The sequence below is a fragment of the Canis lupus genome, chromosome 27 (genome assembly GCF_048164855.1).
Source record: "Canis lupus baileyi chromosome 27, mCanLup2.hap1, whole genome shotgun sequence".
Taxonomy (NCBI): domain Eukaryota; kingdom Metazoa; phylum Chordata; class Mammalia; order Carnivora; family Canidae; genus Canis; species Canis lupus.
Genome location: NC_132864.1, coordinates 40903693 through 40923210, shown reverse-complemented (window position 1 = coordinate 40923210; position 19518 = coordinate 40903693). Strand labels below are relative to the sequence as shown.

Sequence of the window (19518 nt, the reverse complement as noted above, 5' to 3'; positions counted from 1 at the left end):
GGCGCTTGAGTGCAGCCGCGATCGATGGGCGCCTCGGCGGCCGGGCGGGGCGGGGCGGGGCGGCGCGAGCTCCGGGGGGGGGGGGGGGGCGCGCCCGCAGCCCCGCCCTCGTCGCCCCAACTTCTGCCGGGGGTTCGGCAGGAGCGCGGCCGGCAGGCAGCGCCGCCCGCCCGGGGCCCCAGCCCGGCCCGCGAGGGCTCCCCGCACCCCGCGCCCGGGGCGCACCCGGGGGGTCACAGCGGGGCGCGCGAACGCCGGGAAAGCGGGGCTCCTTTGCACTCTCCTGCCGACATCGCCGCGGCCGCCCCCCTGCCCGGGCCCCGCGGGGAGCAGCGGCGCCTGCAAACTGCGGGTGCCCTCCCCGCCCCCGCGACCCGGGGCGCGGCCCCCCGCGGGCCCGCGAGCACGTGACGGCCCCGGGAGCCGGAGCAGCCCCTCCGCGGCGCCCTCCCCGCGCCCTCCCCGCGCCCTCCCCGCGCGCCTACCTCTCGGACTTGGCGAACTTGCGGAACGCCTGTCGGAGGTCGTGGAAGGAGCGGTAGGTCTGCGGCTCGGCCGAGATGCCCTGCGCCCGCGTGGTGCGCGGCCCGATGTGCGGCGAGGGCGCGGGCAGCACCGACTGGCATTTGTGCAGCTTCCGCTTGAGCTCCTGGATCTCCTCCTCCTTCTCCGACAGCCGCCTCTCCAGCTCCTTGATCCTCTCCTCCTTGAGCATGAGGACCTGGGCGAAGTCCTCCTCCAGCTCGCTCATGGTCCTCGCGGGGCCCCTGGGCGCAACTTTGGGCGGACGGCGAGGGGCGCGGAGGGCGCGCGCTGCCCCGGGGCGCGGGGCGCGGGGCGCGGGGAGCCGGGGCCGGGCCGGGCCGGGGCGCGGGCCCCGCTGCTGAGCGCGCTGCGAGCTCCGAGGGCCGCCCGGACGTCTAAGAGCGGCGGCGAGGCGAGGCGAGGCGAGGCGAGGCGAGCCGAGGCCGAGCGCTAGTCCCCAGGCGCCCGGGGGAGCGGGTGCTTATCTTTCATTGAGAAACCAATTAGAGCCGCCCGGCCTCCCCGGAGACCCCCTCCCGCGCGCCCTCGGCCGCCCGCTCCCCGAGAGCCCCCCGCGCGCCCGCTCGCAGCTGCAGGCCTGGCCCGGGGCGCCCGCCCTCACCCCATCACACGGGGCGCTCGCTCGTCCACGCTATATGGTACCAAAGGCGAGGGGTGGGGTGGGGGGAGCTTTATGCCACTTGATCCTTGAAATAGCAACAATTACCATGTGATCCTGCAGATGACGCAGCGCTTGTAACTGGAGCCTAAAGACTTGGTGGGGTGTGTGCGCGCGAGGCGCGGGGTGAGCTGTTCCCTGAACGCGAGGCTGCCTGGGGCCGGTGCAACCTGCAGACCTGCAGACCTCGGCCGCTGCTTGCACTTCTGACCTCCCCTCCGCCCTGGATGAGGTAGGGGGGCGGGGGGTCCGCGTTTCTCCTCTCCTGCAGCCCTGTCTGTGCTCCTGACCCCAAGGGACAGGAATGACAGGGCGCTTGCAATTCCAACTTTTTTTCCAGCATGAAATTTTACTGGAGACAGTGAACTGCCGCTGGGAAAGTTGAATGAATATATGAATATGCAGGTGGTGATGAGCCAAAAGTTTTTTTTTTTGGGGGGGGGGGGGATTCTGTTGTAAACTTGTCAGGACCCCGATTTCATCTGCTGCGGTTAAAATGTGCATACTGAGCAACCGGATTATCTCACGACCTGGCCTGACCTCAGAGGGCCGGGGCTCGCCCTCCAGGGGGAAACTGCACGGAATCGGTGTCTTCCCCTCACCTGTGCATCTACCCCCTCGTGCTAAAGGGATTGTTCCACCTGTGTGAGCAGGAGGACTGGCGAATGCCTCCGGTTTCTTTTTCTTATCTGTCGTGTGTGCCACAAAGAGCACGTTTCATCACATAAATCATTTATCTGTGACCGTGGGAGGAGCCTGTCTCCAGGTAATGATCAACACGTTAGTAAATCTTTTTTTAAAGGAAAGAAACTAGCCGCAAAGATACCGAAGGACTTTTTCTGAAATAGTGACTTTAGTTAAGAAAGATCACTATATAATCACTGGCTACTTATTAGAAAAAAAAAGAAAGAAAGAAAAAAAAGAAATCATCTTTCTACCTTGTCTGAAACACCTAAGGAAAAGCAGGCGCAGCCTTCGGTTTATAAATAAATCATTAAATATATTTTGTTCTGGAGATTTCTGTCAGGTCCACTCCTCTGATTATTTTAAATTAAAAACATTTCAAGCCACTTCTGAATTTCTTAATCGCAGCCCATGCCCAAAGCTGGCTTTATTTACACGTGTTCGAGAAGGAGTTGTGGGTCTTCCGATAGTTAATGTTACGTCGTCGCTTCTGTCTATGCAGCAATTTAAACTGCTGTGATCCTTTTAGGAATGCTCAAAACAGTTGGCATTTTGAAATAACACGTTAGGAAAAACCTTATCACATTCGAAAATCCAGCAGAGGCTCCACTTAATGGGAGACAGAGAGAAATAGTTTTAAAATGACTCTTGGACAAGTTTCTTTTCGAGTTTTATATTTTGCATGCAGATATTCAAATGTTTGTCCTGCTTATTTTTTTTTAAGGAACATTTAGACCAAGATTTCACACACACACACACACACACCTCAAAACCCTAAATAAATCCTTATCTTCCAAAAGTAATCTTATTTTTAATACATCAGCAGTAACCGAAGTAACGTCGACACCCAGGGACATTCAATCTTGTCCACGGGCTTCACAAATACTTAGAGTACAAGGAACGCTTCACAAAGCCTGGCAGGAAAGTAAACACTGAATTATTAAAAATCCTAGCGTTTCAGAGCTGAAAACGGTGTCAAAGATCATCTAACCAAATCACCTCACGTTATAAAGGGAAAAAAAAAAAAAAACAGATCTTAAAAGGTAAAGTCCAAGGTCACCTAAGTTAATAAGTGTGAGTCCAGAATTCCCAGTGCCCCACACGGAGTGCTTTCCCTAACATGCTGCTCCTAGCCTGACACCGAAGAATCTAGAAATTCTGGGATCCTGACAGCCTTTAGTACTCAGAGACGCGGCTTTACCCCGGGTTGTTTGCTTTTAAATCTGTAGCAGTGAGTTTCAACTATCAAAGCAAAAGTTTTAATGAAACCTTAGTTTTATTTTGTTCTCTGTCCTTTTTTTTTTTCTTAAAGGAGAATGTCGCCATCTAGTGCCCTTGGAGAAGTTTGCTAAATAAAAATCGTAACTCCTATGAAGTGAGGTTATGTCCAGAAATACCCACACCAGGATTTCCATGTTCCCCGTGGGAGAGAAATAAAGGAAATCTGCTGAATTTTGTAGCAGAGTAAAACACCTCTAAGAATTAAAAATTCACAGTCTTTTGGCCACTGGAACAAAAGTGATGATGAGCGTGTATTGAGTGTTTACTCTGTGGCAGCACAGGGCCAGGTCCTTTATGCAAATGGTTTTAATGCCTATAATGACTCTATAAAGGAGGTAGTATTATTCATTCCCATTTTATAGATGGAGAAACTGATGCGCAGCCAGGTCAGGGATTATGCCCCTGGCCACAATGTCCAGGCCTGACCGAGGCTGTCTTAATCCCTACACGGCCTGCTTCAACCTGAACTGTAGTAAAATGTCCACTTCTCCTTGAGCCCAGTGACCAGCAAAACTAAGAGTTCTTTGCTAATGGGAACCTACTAAATTTAAAACCCCATATGAACCCAGATAAAGCTCTAAGACTCTGGCTTCTCAGCAGTCTTTTTGCCAAAATTGCTTTCCTTGTGATACTTGGGGATCTACTCTATGTTTCATACACGATTTCAAGTTTTTAATTTTTTTTTATTTTCTTAAAGAATGCATTTGTTAGAGAGAGAGCACGAGCATCGGGGTAGAGGGAGAAGCAGATCCCCCCCCATGAACCGGAAGCCCAATGTGGGGCTTGATCTCAGGCCCTCCAGGTCATAACCTGAGCCAAAAGGAGGTGTTGACCCAACTGAGCCACCCACACACCCCTCAATTAAAAAAAAAAAAGTACATTTTCTTTCAAAATGTTATGATGGTGCATTGCCTGTCTACACCCCCACCAAAAGGAAACACTTTATAAAGGACCTGGAGCCTTATAGTTGCGAGTAGCTCCTGGTGGATTCCTGTCTTTTAATCCAGGTCGGTGTCCTAGGAGGCAATGGGAGGACAGTGTCTATGGAAAAAAAAAATTAAAAACTAAAAGTCAGTTTGCTTTTTGTTATCACTGTGCACCACACGTACTCAACGACATCAGTGATAAAATGCTCCTCCTCCCAAAAAGATGTCATTGGTGTAATTTCAAGCAGTTACTCACTGCTGAGCAGATGGAGCACTGCCATAGCGCCCACCCCCACCCCGTGGAACCACTGACTTTACTACCCGTTCCCAGGATCCAGAGCAAAGAGAACAGTCATGGGCTGGTGGTTTGAGTGAGGTCCCACGGATGGCAGCAGAGGACAGACTGGGGAAACGGAAAACAGGGATAGAGGTCGGAGCTTCTGGAGTGGTTGCCATGGGTGGGAAGGGAGGCGGGGATTGAAACCACTTCTCCAGTTCCACTACTTTATGTCTAAACACTTCTCTTGGTTACGAAATGACAGTATTTGCAGAAAATTGCTGGCGATGCAATCCATCAGGGGATGCAAGTAATGAATGGAGTGTTGGACTTGGAACCTAAACATCTATGCTTAGGTCTCAGTTCTATCACTTCCCAGGCTGTGTGCTCTTGGGCAAGTCCCTAAACCTCCTAGAGACCCGCTTCCCACACTCATAAGATGAGCAGTGGAAGCTACCTTGGGCCCATACACCTTTCTACCTTGGAGAATTCTATAGAATTCCACTTTCCCTGTGATCCACATGTTAAAACTACCAGCCTGTTGTTTGGAGCAACATCCATCCCTGAACTTCAGTTGAGTTTAAAATTTTGACAAGAAAGAGTTAAAATGGGGGGCACCCGGGTGGCTCAGTGGTTGAGCATCTACCTTTAGCTCAGGACGTGACCCCGGGGTCCTGGGATCAAGTTCTGCTTCCGGCTCCCCACAGGGAGTCTGCTTCTCCCTCTGCCTGTGTCTCTGCCTCTCTCTGTGTGTGTCTCATGAATATATAAAAATATCTTTAAAAAAAAAAAAGGAAAATTAAAATGGAGTCCGATGGTCCTATAAAGATGGCCACATACTTGGTGATTAACAGAAGCTTAGAGCATTTTCAGTTAATCCTACATCAGACTGGTTGCGGCTTCCACATTATCTTCTGAAGCACGTTCTTGGGCCCATGAGTGTGGTCACACTTCAGGCAAGATAAAAGCTCCAAGTCCTGAAACATCCACATCTGCATTAGTCATACAGAACATGCAAACAGCAAACGGAATGTGACCTCAGTTAAACTTCATAATTAGCTTCTGTTGATTGCATTTACCTAATAAATCATAGGCTATGTTTCTTGGGAAAAAAAAAATACATTCCTACAGAAATGCTTTTTCCCATAGGAGAAATGTGAGGCTTGCTCTCAGGCCCTGTTGCTGTGCATGGAGCTCTTTCGTGCTGCATAAAACTGGAAGAGCACTGCCATTTATGATATTCTTTGCTATCTTGTGTACAGGTTTGAAAAGAAAATATTTCCTAGAAATTCTGAAAAATAAAAGTAAGAACTAAGAGATGATGCTCCTGAAGTAGTATAGTAATCAAAGTCTGCCGTTTGTTAAGGACCTTGAATTATGGCATATTCCTTCTGGAATATAGAGATGGGCAAGGCTATGTGACCTCACGCAGGTAATCCCATCTCCCTGAGCCTCTTTGCCCAACTACGTATGGATACTAAATTCTCTTGCACCTGATCTTTTAAGGTTCAAATGAAGCAAGATGAAAGCAAGAAGCTATCACTTAAATATGAGCCTGTGTAAATAAATATATGTAAAGTGATAATACTCCCCCTGCTTTGAGTCTTGAAAATCGCCCAGCAGGGGGCCGAGTGGAGCAGCTCTGAGGGGGTGGTGGTGGTGGTGGTACTTAAACTACATTCACCAAGCTCATCAGATACTGCGGGCACAACTCAAAGATAGCCCCAAGATTCCCACCCTGGGTGTATCTGTACCCTTGCCCACTTCTTCAAACACTAAAATCAAAGCACTCCTCTGAAATGATTTTGCATATGTGATTAAGGTCCTGAGTCTGTTGATTTTAAGAGAAGACCATCTGGTGATGATAAGATAAAATCAATCAGGTGAGCCTTTACAAGGGATTGGGCTCTTTCTTCCTGGGGTTGGGGTTTCTGAGCATGAGAAGGTTCTGATTCAAGAGAGATTCTCCACTGCTGCCTTGGAAGACGGAAGGGCTGTCACATGACAAGGAACACAAGTGGAATTGAGGTGCAGAGAGTGACCACTGACCCACAACCAGCAAGAACATAGGGGCCTCAGTCTAGGAACTGAGTCCTGTGAGCCACAAGAGCTTGGAAGAGAACCCCGAGCTCCAGAGGAGAACACAGCAGAGCCGACAGGTAGATCTCGGCCTTGCGAGTCCTTGAACAGGGACTCCAGCCATGCTACCCCCAGACTTCTCACCTCCAGAGCTATGGGAGAAGAATGCAGTGTTGCTCTCAGTCTCTAAGATTGTGGTACTTTGTGAGACAACAAGATAAAACTCATGAAGTCAACTGTCATTAAAAAATATCCATGAAAGGGGCGCCTGGGGGGCTCAGTCGGTGAAGCGTCTGCCTTCGGCTCAGGTCATGATCTGGGGGTCCTGGAATTGAGTCCTGCATCGGGTCCCTGCTTAGTGGGGAATCTGCTCCTCCTTCTGTCTCTCACGGCTCATGCTCTGTCTCTCTCAAATAAATAAATCTTAAAAAAAAAAAAAAAATCCGTTAAAAACACCAGAACTGTTTTACCACTCTTAAAAGCCCGACTTTACAAAAGCCATATTTAGTGAAACTACTTTAGTACATTGCAGATACCTGGGGACATAAAAAGTTGCTATAACTGATAGACGGCTCTCATGAAGCTCATGACAGTATGCGTAACCTTCTGAGTATGACAAACTCTCTTCCGAAAAAGGATGTGTTTAAATGTTTAAAAGTCGTATCTTATTATGACTAAAACCTAAATTGTCCCAACTGTAGGTTTTACAAAGCATTGGGACCATTGCCTAGTTTAAATCGCTCCAGGGCAGACATGTTACTGCAGTTGACCTTGTGTCGCGAACTAGCTCTGTGACCTTGGGCAAACTACTTCACCTGCCGATCCTTAGTTGTCCCATCTGTGACATAGTAATAACTAGTTGACAGGATTTCTTGGATTTGATCATTTGTTTGGCTCTGGGAATACATTTTCATAATCTTGAATCTTTATTAATTAATTGGATATTTCTGTCACCATCCACGGAAATTAAGTGCCCCTACATCATATTACCTTCCAGGGTTAGGTACGAGTCAAATATTTGAGAAGAAGGGAGGGGAAAGAGTGCAAATCCTTTGTGTTTAGCATTTTATTTGCTTTAGCTTATTTGGGGGTTTTTTTGTGTTTTTTTTTTTTTTTTTTTTTTTTTTTTTTAAGTGACAGAAACTGTACTCATCTAACTTGGGACCTTTTTTTTTTTTTTAAAGATTTTATTTATTTATTCACGAGAGACACAGAGAGAGAGAGAGACAGAGACACAGGCAGAGGGAGAAGCAGGCTCCATGCAGGGAGCCCGACGTGGGACTGGATCCCCAGTCTCCAGGATCACACCCTGGGCTGCAGGCCGCGCTAAACCGCTGAGCCACCCGAGCTGACCTTTTTTTAAAATAAATTGTTATGAAATTAAGAAAATAGATATGCGTGATATAGAATTCAAACAGCACAAAAGAAAGAAAAAAAAAAAAACAGCACAAAAGGATGTTTGGGTGCCCCAGCTAGCCAGGCCGGCCTTATAGAGGCAGCCATTTGCTGTCCCCTTTCCTTGTGTTTTCCTCATAACTGTCATACTCATATGTAAGCAGAGTTGTCCGTTAATACCTATTTTCACACACATTTGACACAGAAGGTTTAATACCCAGTTTGTAAGCCTAACCTAGTGCTGTAATCCCTGACTTTCAGAACCATCCATCTAATGCCTACATGACACAACTGTCCCATCGTGTGATAAAATGCTCAAAACACAAGGCAGAAGGACCGCGTCCTTGAGATTGTGTCCTTCCTTCACACTCATTATCAATACTTCTCCTTTACCTTAAAAGCCTTTGACCTCTGTTGCTTTATTAAATATCTTTAATAAAAACTTCACAGGGGTCTGATGCTTTACGAGGACAAGCCAAACATTATGACATATGTACGTTTTTAAAGGATGTGGGGCAGCCTGGGTGGCTCAGCGGTTTAGCACCACTTTTGTCCCAGGGTGTGATCCTGGAGACCCAGGATCGAGTCCCACGTCCAGCTCCCTGCCTGGAGCCTGCTTCTCCCTCTGCCTGTGTCTCTGCCTCTCTCTCTCTCTCTCTGTCTCTCATGAATAAATAAATAAAATCCTAAAAAATAAATTTAAAGAAAATAAAGGATGTGATAAATTTACCGTGGGTCTCAATCCTCACCACCTGCCTCTGTTGATGGAGACATTAGGGTGTGCTTCTATCATGCTGTTTGAAATGAATGAGCCCCATGTAAAAACAAAACAAAACAAAACAAAAAAAAAACCATCACTAGGGATAAAGAGCACAAGAGCACTATATTTTGACAGTCTCTCGAGCCTTTATAAATAACACTTTTTTTCCCCTGGTGTCCAACCAAAACTGCAGTGTAAGCCGAAGAGTTCACATACTATTTCTGGTTCAGTGAGGACACATTTACTTGGAAATTCTTTTTTTCTCAGCATATCTGGTCATTTATTACAAAAATAAATTACAATTTGTTTTTATGTCAGTGAAAAAAAAAAAAAGTTCCACGGAACCTACAGTAATTCCAGGACATTAAAACCCCCAGGTTCACAGCTGACGTGCCCGAGTGCCGTCTTTATTTTATCTTCCCCACTTGTGCTCTATGGGGCTGCGTTTTCGAAGCCGTAATAAGAATGGGCAAGGGGAAGGAACCCTCAAAGTTCTTTCGTATTAATGGGAAATCATTGCTTTAGTCACACTGAAAAGGCTTTCTCTGCCTCGAAAAATTCTGTGGCTGAGCCGACCTCTTCCTTACACAGCATCCTTTTGGGCACCCACCGTCTGCAGGGAGCAGAGCGGGGGGTGGGGGGTGAGAGACAGGATATTGAACCAGGAAGACGCAATGCGACACCGCCCTTCATTCGGGACTTCATCTAATAAAGGGAAATCTCTTTGCAACGGGCAGGCCTGCAGACATCGCTCACACTGTGGCTAAAATTATCAGCAAGAAAGTCTGCCGGGAGCACCTTAGGGTGACATGAGGTAGTGCTGGAGCACGTGCGTGGTGGTCACTGTACATTTCTTCCAAATAATTTTCTCTATGTCAGTGTGTCAGTAACAACAAGCTCATCCTTTAAAAATGTCCCCCCACCCCCCGCTCAGAACATTCGGCTGTTTCCATGTGAGGAGCAGACACGGAGTGACCCTGAGAATGGCTGGGGAACGCCGCAGGCCATGGGGGCGCAGGGCCCAGTGCAGTGTCATCAATCAGGAGTGACGGCTCCCTCCCCGCCCCAGCCGGGCCACCTGATTTAACCTTGCGCGCAGATGTCAGGTTAGCATTCTAGGAAAGCCGCGGGACGAGGGCCGTGGGTGTCGGGAATCGTTTTATTAAGAAAGAAACCACGAATCTGGCATTCTTCCTCTGAAGGGGAAGCAGAAAGCAATGCCTGCATCACCTGGGCAGATGCACTTGGCTTCATTTGCCCCTCAAGTACTTTTTTAAAAAGGATTTTATTTATCGGGGCGCCTGGGGGGCTCAGGCAGTGAGGCCTCGGCCTTAAGCTCAGATCATGATCCCGGGGTCCTGGGATCGAGTCCAGCGTCGGGCTCTCCACCCAGCATGGAGCCCGCTTCTCCCCTGCCTCTGCCTGCCCGAGCCGAGGGAGCAGCAGAGGGAGACAGAGGGAGAAGCCAGCTCCCCAGTGAGCAGGTGATGCTGGACTCAATCCCGGGACTCCGGGATCAGGACCTGAGCCGAAGGCTGATGCCTCACCGACTGAGGCCCCCAGGCGCCCCCCACAAGTCCTCTTTGCTCGCTTTTCTGCAGATGCTAGGCACGCTGCTGGACCCTGAGGACACACAGAGACAAATCAGACACACTATCCGCCCTCCAGAAGCTCAGCAGAGGGCAGGAGGAGCAGCAAAGACCTGGACACAGATCCCTAAATGACTGATGTCAAGGCCATGGTGAAGAATGGGCTTATCAGAGAGCAAAACGGGGACAATACCCCAAACTGTGAGTGTGGGTGCATGACCGTGAGTCGGACAGGCAGACATGTAGTGGCCCATATACAGAAAGCATAAATCACCAAAAAACCAACTAATGTGCCCACTTTGTTGAAACCAAAGGATTGATTTGGTAAACAAATCCATGAATGAGTGGACTGTCTGGTGTGGGAGACGGAAGGTCTCCAGGTCTTCCAGAAGGCCCCTCTAAGGACTGAATTTTATCCTTGGAGGCACTGAGGAGTTAATAAAATGCCATAACCAGGGACGTTTTACAGTCATTGACACATGGAAAGTTCCAAAGTGATATTTGAAAACAAACAAATGTACCTGCGGCGCCAATCAAGTGATGCTGGAGTCTCCTCGCAGGGTTTTATGTTCGTTTAGAATTAGCCTCTTTTCTTGCTTCTGTGAAGACTGCTTTTTTCCTTGTGAGGATGAAAATCTGTACACCAGGCAAATTGGGTTAAAATAATTAGATTGCGTCAAGAAATACAGTTTCCCGACTGAACTACCCTTGAAAATCCAAACACGTGTATTTGTTTAATAGAGACACCATACGTTGAAGTTACCATTGTATTTGATGGAGAACCAAAAATCCATTTATTCTATATAAAAATTAAATCATTTTCTCAATAAAGACCAAATTAATAAATAGCTAGTTGACAGGATAGTAGGGAATACTTATTAGCTTGTAACACACGAGAGGGCAGTTTTTCGATTGCTGCTACTGAGGAGGCACCGGATATAGGAAATTGTAGAAAAATTGGGGAAGGATTTTAAGCATAGCATTTGCAAAACATTTGGTTAGTAAGAATAATTTATAATAGTAAAAATGGATTGTACTCTGCCCAGAAAACTAAGAGAAGTGTGATTGACCAAAATTCCCCGGATGCTAGGATACATGTCGCCAGATAGACTTACCTGTAAATTAATGGCAATTTCAACAATAATTTTCAAGAGAGAAGCTGATGAACTGATTTTAAAATTCACACGACACAAATATTTCGAGGTCAAAAATATTCAAAAAACAGCAAAAACTATGGTTTTGGGCTGTCAACCGCCACGTATACTCAAAAGCTATAATAATTAAACCAATGTGACAATTTTTTAAATGGGCCGACGAAAACACATGGTTTAGAAACAGGCCCTTATCTATATGGAAATATAGTTTATTATAAAAGTAACAAGCACTCTCTCCCTCTCTCCAAAGTAAATAAAACTTTTTTTAAAAGGTTTTTTTTTCGCTGTTTGTGAAAGAGAAAAAATTTAGCCTAAATAAACAATTGATGAAACAGTCACATTATGAAATGCTCGGTAGCTATCAAAAAAGAATGAGGTCGACCTGCAGGGAGATCTTCAAGACATGATGAAAAGAGAAAAAAAGCAAGCAAAAAGTTTCAGGATTTTATTCATGTGGCCATTTTTACAAGTTATATTAAAACACATGTATTTGCATTTAAACCTAGACCAAATTGTTGACAGTTGTGACCTTGGGGAAGGGCGCGGGAGTGAAGAGCGAGGGAGAGCTGCCTTGTCAGGTGTACGTCGTTTGAACACTTTACAATGAGTGTGTTAATGTGTTTTCATGTGGTTAAGGACTACTTCGGACACAACGAGCTGCGCACACTTAAATTGAACCATCTGAGGAATTTGGACAGGTGTGTGCGGCCCAAAAAACTATTGCCTTGGGATAACAGGTCATCGCTAATCGTTCAAACAGTCATTGAACTTCGGGTTTTTAAATATATAAACCTGAATTCAATGACTCCGCTTCACTACTAGACACTATCCGGGGAGAGCTGGGCCTCCTTCCCTTTGGGGTCCCCTCACCTCAAGTCCGCTAGGCGTGCCTGGGGATGGGCGCCCTCGCACTCTGCAGTGTGCCACCCTAACACTGCTCTTCGAGTGTTAGCTTCGCATCTGCTGCTTTCACCGATTCCCTGGGCAGCTCATGTGTGGCAGCCCCACGAGAGTAACATAAATGGGAAGCATAGTATCTTACAGTTTAATGGAGTTCAGAAACAACCTAATTTGATCGTGTTCATGTGCGTGCACACACACACACACACAAATCCCTCCTAAAATATCCTTGAGAGAGAGCCATCTACACCAGTGACTCCACATGGAGGTTAAGAAATCAGAACCCGAGCGGCGTTCGTATTATATAAATCAGCACTTTCGACCTCAGCACCATTGACATTTGGGGCTAGATAATGTGTCGTTTGGGGGGCACTGTGCTGTGCACTGTAGGATGTTTAGCGACGTCTCCGGCCCCTACGTACTAGGCGCCAGTAGCACCCCTTCACCCTCAATAGTAAAAAACCGGAAATACCCCCAGAATTTCCAGGTGACACTTGCCCCCGCTAAGATCCACTTGTAGAAACTGGTACTAACATCACTCATTGAAATTCTTATGTGAAGCATCTCAAATCACCTTTATCCACATTTGTAACTTAATCTGCATCCACTTTCTTGTTTTTTTTTTTTTAAAAAGGTTTTATTTCTTTGAGAGAGAGGAAGAACAAGTGAGCAAGCAAGTGAGAGAGAAAGCATAAGCAGCGGGAGGAGCAGAGGAACAGGGAGACGCAGACGCCCCGCTGAGCAGGGAGCCCGATGCAGGACTCGATCCCAGGACCCCAGGACCCTGGGACCATGACCTGGAAAAAGAAGGCCAGCCTGATGCTCTCTGCTTCTCTGCCACTCTTGTCTACCAGAATTTTAAAGTACTAAACTGGAGGACTCCAGCCCTCATTCTGTGCCTTCTCCTCCTTTCTTTGATGTCAAGTTAATTCCAAGAGAGCAGAGCAACCACAGAATTAATGAGCCATTTGCAGTGAACTTAAATCTACAAGTTATCAGTCAACGACACAACGTGACATTTAATATTTTCCCAGACTCCATTCAGGAAGACAGAGGAGAATGTTATCAGGTGGGGCAAGAACCTGTGTCTCATTTCCTTAGGTAGCCTTTTGGGGATCCTTTTTTTCAATAGGATTTTCAGTTCTATTCTTCTCGCGATGTGTGGTTGATGCAGAAGTGCTGTACACTCCATACATAGAATTTATGTACCTTCCCCCCTCGAATAAAGCCTTTTACTTTGAATCAAAGCAAATGATAAGTGACATACATAGATGTGATAGACATCCTCGTGTCATCACTGAAGAAATAAGAAGTGGAGGCTATCTAATAATCTAGCGTCCTGGCCAATGCGGTTTCAGATTTAATGGCACAACTTAATGGCTGGTGCTTGAAAAGTTTTGATGATTTACCAGTAGGCAAAGTTCTGTGATTTCTCTGCAAACTGGAGTTTGGATTGTATTCGCTGTCAGTTCCAGTAAAAGCAAAATGTGCAACCAATTATGGGGATGTCCTCAATGGGGAATTTAATACATTAGCGAGTTTATAGTTTTATTAGCGATACATGGTCTAACTTTCAAAGTAAAATTTAGAAAGTAATGATTGAACACAAAAGGCTCTTAGTATTTAATATGAATACCGTGTTCATATACTCACTGAATACTGTGGAAGGCTCCATCCTGAGTCCCTTGTAGACAGTAAGTTAATATATCCTTATAGCTCCCCAGATGTTGTTCCCTTAGCCACGGTGGCATTGGGCAAGTTCCACAACTTCTCCAAGTTTCAATTTCCTCACGTGTAAAATGGGGCTAAGAGTAATAACCTTTATCATTGGGTGATTACAAAATTAAATATTTATTAGTGGTAGTGGTGGTATTAAGAACCACAGTTCACAACAGTATTTAATTTAAATATTTAATTTAAACAGTATTTTAATTTAAATAATATTAAAATTACATGGTGGCCTCTATGTAATTTCTCAGTAGACCCATTAGATTACAGCAAGCCTTTTCTGAACGTTATGTGGATATATGCATTTTATTGCTAGACTTTTTCAATTTGAAACTGTGTTTCTGGGGTAGATTATTTGCAAAAGTCTCCACAATCATTCCCTCCCCATCTCCAGGCATTTGGGGAAGCCCCCCTCTCCCGGGAACTCTGAGCTCAACCATATGACTTGCTTTGGCCAATGGGACCATGGGGAATGTGGCACAAGCTCAGATGTGAAAAGTCCCCATGCCCTGGGACTTGCCCTCTTGCTGCTCTTGGGAACACCGTGACCACCACCATGAGAATGAGCCCAGCTCAACCTACTGGATGATAAGTGGGACACGACCCAGTGACCTCCATTGTCCCTCCCAAAAGCCGGCCAACTCACGGCCGGCCAGACGTGTGAGTGACGTCAGCAGCCCCTGGTTGATGGCAAACACGAGTGAGCCCAGCCAAAAATAACCAGGACCAGACTCATCCCAACAGAGCTGAGCCCAAATTGCTGACCCACGGAATCATGAACAGATACAATGATCATCGTTTCAAAGTCATCAATTTTGGAGTGCTTTGTTACACAACAAAGGTTGACTGATACAGTCCCCACAGGCAACGTAAATGAGAACAAAAAAAAAAAAATCCTAATCCACGGTGCAACTAATACTCTAAATTTACAACACATACTGTAAACACATGCAGTACGTACAACGCATACAACTTACTACACATACTGACTTGCTAACGAAATATTGAAAATAGCATTAACTCATCTCATAAACTGAAGCCAATCCTACTTGGTTTTACGCTCAGTGGTGACCACTGGGCACTGGTATAATGCAGAAAGGTGGGATCCTCGTCCCCATAAAGCAGTAACAACAGACAGGCTTCATATTTCGTGTACAAACCTCCATCAAGAGTGGTGGCCAATTGCAGTGTGGCATCGAGACGCCGAGGCCACCCGTCGTTTTGGTTGGGGGTGGCAAGTATGTGCATGCCATACGCTTGCAAGCCTTGCCCCTCACTGTTCAGATGGACACGTGGAATGTGTGCACCCATATGGGGACTCCTCATTTACCTGGTATCGCCCGCCTCTCTGCAGAGCTCAGCTCCCGGTGAAGACAGATTTTTTTCACTCGCTGGCCCCATTTTAAATAATTTTGGTTCAGGTTGTGAAGCGGTCACAAAAATGCGCTGCATGATTTTCCTCACTGAAAAGATCCTTTGTTTTAAAGAGTGGAGCCAAGGATGTTCCGAAGTCAGCCTCCTGGCCCACCGTCCCCCACCCTCACCAGGCTAACTCACTAGAACAGCCAGGCGGGCCTCGACAGACAGCAATGGAGAGCGTCACGAAAATCAACGGCTCGTGACAAAGCCAGTGATTGATGCTGGTTCCCTGAGACCCCATCGCCTGGGGGACGGTGCATACTCAACAGGTGACCAGTGCCAAGGCAAGAAAAATCAGCGGAGAGAGAACTGAGAAATGCAAAATGAAATGTGGCCTGTGCACTTTGAACCACCTGCCCCTTCCCTATTCTCGGGGCCCTTCAGTCTCACTGTCGATTCCTTTCCTTCTGTTGCTATTACAATCTGTGAGCTGACTGTCCACTCCATCGGAACAGAAGCATCTTGGGTAAAGGTACCCAGTGGAAATCATGTTTCCCATGATTTCTGCAGTTCCAAATAATCCCCGTAGTAGTAGCTTTTATGATAATGGTTGAGTCTTCATTATGCGCCAGATAGTATGCTAGCACTTTCCGGAGACGAGCTCATTATCACACAGATCAATGGAACAGGATAGAGAGCCCAGAAATAAACCCACGCTCACATGGACAATTAATCTACAACAAAGGAGGCAAGACTATCCAACAGGGAAAAGACTGTCTCTTCAACAAATGGCGTTGGGAGAACCAGGCAGTTACTTGTAAAAGGATGAAACTGACCACTGTGTTACACCATATGCAAAAATAAACTCAAAATGGATTAAAGACCTAAAGGTGAGACCCAAAACCATAAAGCTCCTAGGAGAAAATACAGGCAGGAATTTCTCTGACATCAGTTGTAGAAACATTTTTCTAGATATGTCTCCTTGGGCAAGGGAAACAACAAAATTAAACTATCGGGACCACACAAAAATCAAAAGCTTTTGCACCGTAAAGGAAACAATCAACAGAACAGAAAGGTAATGTACTGAATAGGAGAAAATATTCACAAAGGATATACCCGATTAGGTATTAATACGCAAAATATATTTAAGAGATATACAGCTCGATACCACAATAAAATCCAATATAAAAATGGGCAGAGAGCCTGAATAGATATTTTTTTTCCCAGAGAAAACTTACATGTGACAAATAGTCACATGAAAAGGTATGCACCACCACTCACTCATCATCAGGAAAATGCATATCAAAACTAGAATGAGATATCCCATTCCCACACCTTTCAGAATGCCTGGAATAAAAAATAAGTAAAATAAACAAATAAATAAATAAATAAATAAATAAATAAATGTAAATAAATACAACAGGTATGGACAAAAGGAAGCCCTCGTGAACCATTGGTGGGAATGCAAACGGGTGAGGCCACTGTGGCAAACAGTATGGAGGGCCCTGAAAAACTTAAAAATAGAATTACCTTATGATCCCATCATTGCCTAAATTGCATAAATACTGAGTATTTATACAAAGAATACAAGAACACTGATTCAAAAGAATATACGTACCCCTATGTTTATAGCAGGATTAGTCACAATAGTCAAGATACGGAAGTGACCCCAGAGTCTATCAATAAATGAATGGATAAAGAAGATGTTACTTAGTCATTAAAAAAAAGAGAATATTAGTTATAAAAAAGAGAATATTACTTAGTCATAAAAAAGATGTGAGGGCAGCCCTGGTGGTGCAGCGGTTTGGCGCCGCCTTCAGCCCAGGGCGTGATCCTGGAGACCCGGGATCGAATCCCACGTCGGGCTCCCTGCATGGAGCCTGCTTCTCCCCCTGCCTGTGTCTCTGCCTCTCTCTCTCTCATGAATAAATAAATAAAATCTTTAAAAAAAAAAGATGTGAAAAAAAAGATGTGATATACATATATATTTTATATGTATATGAGACTATTTCTGAGTCATAAAAAAGGAAGAGATCTTACCATGTGCATCGGCACGGATGAACCTAGAGGGTATCGTGCTAAGTGATATAAGTTAGAGAAAGACAAGTATCATATGATTTCACTTCTATGTGGAATCTAAAAAACAAATGCGCAAACGAACAAAAAGCAGAAGCAGACCCATAAATACAGAAAACAAGCAGATGGCTGCCAGAGGGGAGTGTAGGGATGGGCGAAGGGTGAAGGCGAGCGAGCGGGAGACACAGGCTTCCGGGTGTACAATGATACGTCCTGGGGATGAAAGTGGCAGCGCGGGGAATATAGTCAGTGATATGGTAATAGTGTCGTGGGGTGGCAGGTGGCAGCGATGCGCGTCGCGAGTGCAGTGTAACGTGTGGAGTCGTCCAATCACGATGCTGTTCACCTGAAACCAGTGGAAGGTGAGGTGAGCCACACTGCAACAGGAAGAAAGGAAGAAAGAGCTTACACTTCAAGCCTCGTGATGATTCCAAGGGAGGTAACGTGTCCATTGCACAAATACGGGAGCTTATCTTAAGGAGGTGAACTAATTTGCCCAAGGTTACCCCCTAGCTAGGTTACAGAGCTGGTTTGAGAGTCCAGACCTTTATGACTAGTGGAGCCATGAGCTTAGGCACCTGCCAGCACTCACACGCAGTCCCCCCACCTTGGGGACAAGGTGGTCGTCAAAGCCTTGGGCTTACACACGGATCTGCGGGCCCACAATTTAAGTATAATGATCTCAAGCGACCCCTTCACCCCTGAAGGCCTCAGTTTCCTTATCAGTAACATCGTTGACACTCAGAGTCCCAGAGAGTCACAGGTGACCTCATATAATGAGAGCAGGGCTTAACAAGTGGATTATTTACAGGTGAGATCTACACGGAGGAGAAACCACCAGCCACCGTGAAGGAAAGGGTCCCAGCCTGGACCAGCACGAAGGTGCCCGCCAGCTACCCCTCTCTCTCTCTGGTTTCTGCTGGGCCTCCTGATGGCCAGCCCCACGCAACCCTGAGGGAAGAGAGCCCTCCTGGAGTAGTCCTCACGGGCAGCAGCCAGGGCCAGACAGCAGGTGCAGAAGGGCAGAGAGTGAATTTGAGGATCAAGTGGAAGATCCCAGGCCTAAGAGTACACCTGCCCTACAGAATCTTGGCAACGATGGACGGAGATGATATACGGGACACACTAGAAATAGTGTCTAGTGCTCAAAAATTATTACCTGTTGTTATTTTAACACATGCATTTATTTATCCAATAAATGTTCATTGGGAACTTCGTGGCTCTAGCCACCGTGTGAACATGAACGGTGCTCCAGGGAGGCTCGCCACCCAGCTGCGCTCCTAAGAGGTAAACATGGAGCGGACCTCGCAGGAGAAGCCCTAGTTGTATCTAAGGTTGGGGTTCAGATGTGTCTGGAGAAGTCCGGCAAGCTGGTGTGGGAGAGAGCTTTGGCCTCTCTTTTTAAGTGACTCTTAGGGTCTTGTTGGGCAGCGGCATGCTCCGACGGGAGAAGCAGAGGCCCACGAAGGCTGTGCAGTGACCGAGCTCCAGCCGTCAGAAGGCCGGCAGGGGGGTCCCTGGGTGGCACAGCGGTTTAGTGCCTGCCTTTGGCCCAGGGCGCGATCCTGGAGACCCGGGATCGAATCCCACATCGGGCTCCCGGTGCTGCTTCTCCCGCTGCCTGTGTCTCTGCCCCTCTCTCTCTCTCTGTGTGACTATCACAAAATAAATAAATAAATAAATAAATAAATAAATAAATAAATAATAAAAAGAAGGCCGGGGTGAGGGGGGCGCAGCACAGTGTCTGCCAAGTCAACTGATCGCCTGGCCAGACTTCCAGAACTTTGGGCGGAGTCCTTGATAATGAAGTTAGGGAAGCTGCCAAGGAAAACGAACTAAGATCTCACAGGTGCCGAAGGCCCAAGTGGACGCGGAAGTAAATATCTATCATATATATATTTGTGCGCACAGATGGAGCACGAATATGGCAAAATGCAAACAGCTGTTAGATCCAGGTGCAGGGCATAAGGGCATAAATTCAAGTATTTGATCAGCATTTCCGTGTCACTTTGTCATAACAGGAAGTTGGAGGAGACTTCTCCTGCATGTGTGGGGCCAAACCAAGGGGGAAAAAATCATATTTAAAGAATGGAATTCCCTTGAAAT

At 46.6% G+C, this 19518-nt stretch overlaps 1 protein-coding gene and 1 long non-coding RNA gene across 3 annotated transcripts in view; one reads left to right on the top strand and one right to left on the bottom strand.

Moving 5' to 3' along the window:
* Positions 1-779, bottom strand: part of PRKG1 (protein kinase cGMP-dependent 1) — a 1198973-nt gene extending 1198194 nt beyond the window's left edge. Inside the window, exon 1 of the mRNA XM_072803730.1 lies at positions 486-779. Coding sequence (XP_072659831.1) covers positions 486-751 — 266 coding nt within the window. The 5' untranslated portion in view covers positions 752-779. The remainder of the gene's footprint in view (positions 1-485) is intronic.
* On the top strand, positions 399-13746 carry LOC140619801 (uncharacterized). 2 transcript variants are annotated; one of them, XR_012019586.1, is made up of 5 exons: positions 399-538; positions 1268-1436; positions 9541-9712; positions 10208-10396; positions 12884-13746. It is a non-coding gene; the product is annotated as an uncharacterized lncRNA (long non-coding RNA). The 2 variants fall into 2 exon arrangements; XR_012019585.1 differs by lacking the exons at positions 9541-9712; positions 10208-10396; positions 12884-13746 and adding an exon at positions 1545-2219.
* The last annotated feature ends 5772 nt before the right edge of the window (positions 13747-19518 follow it).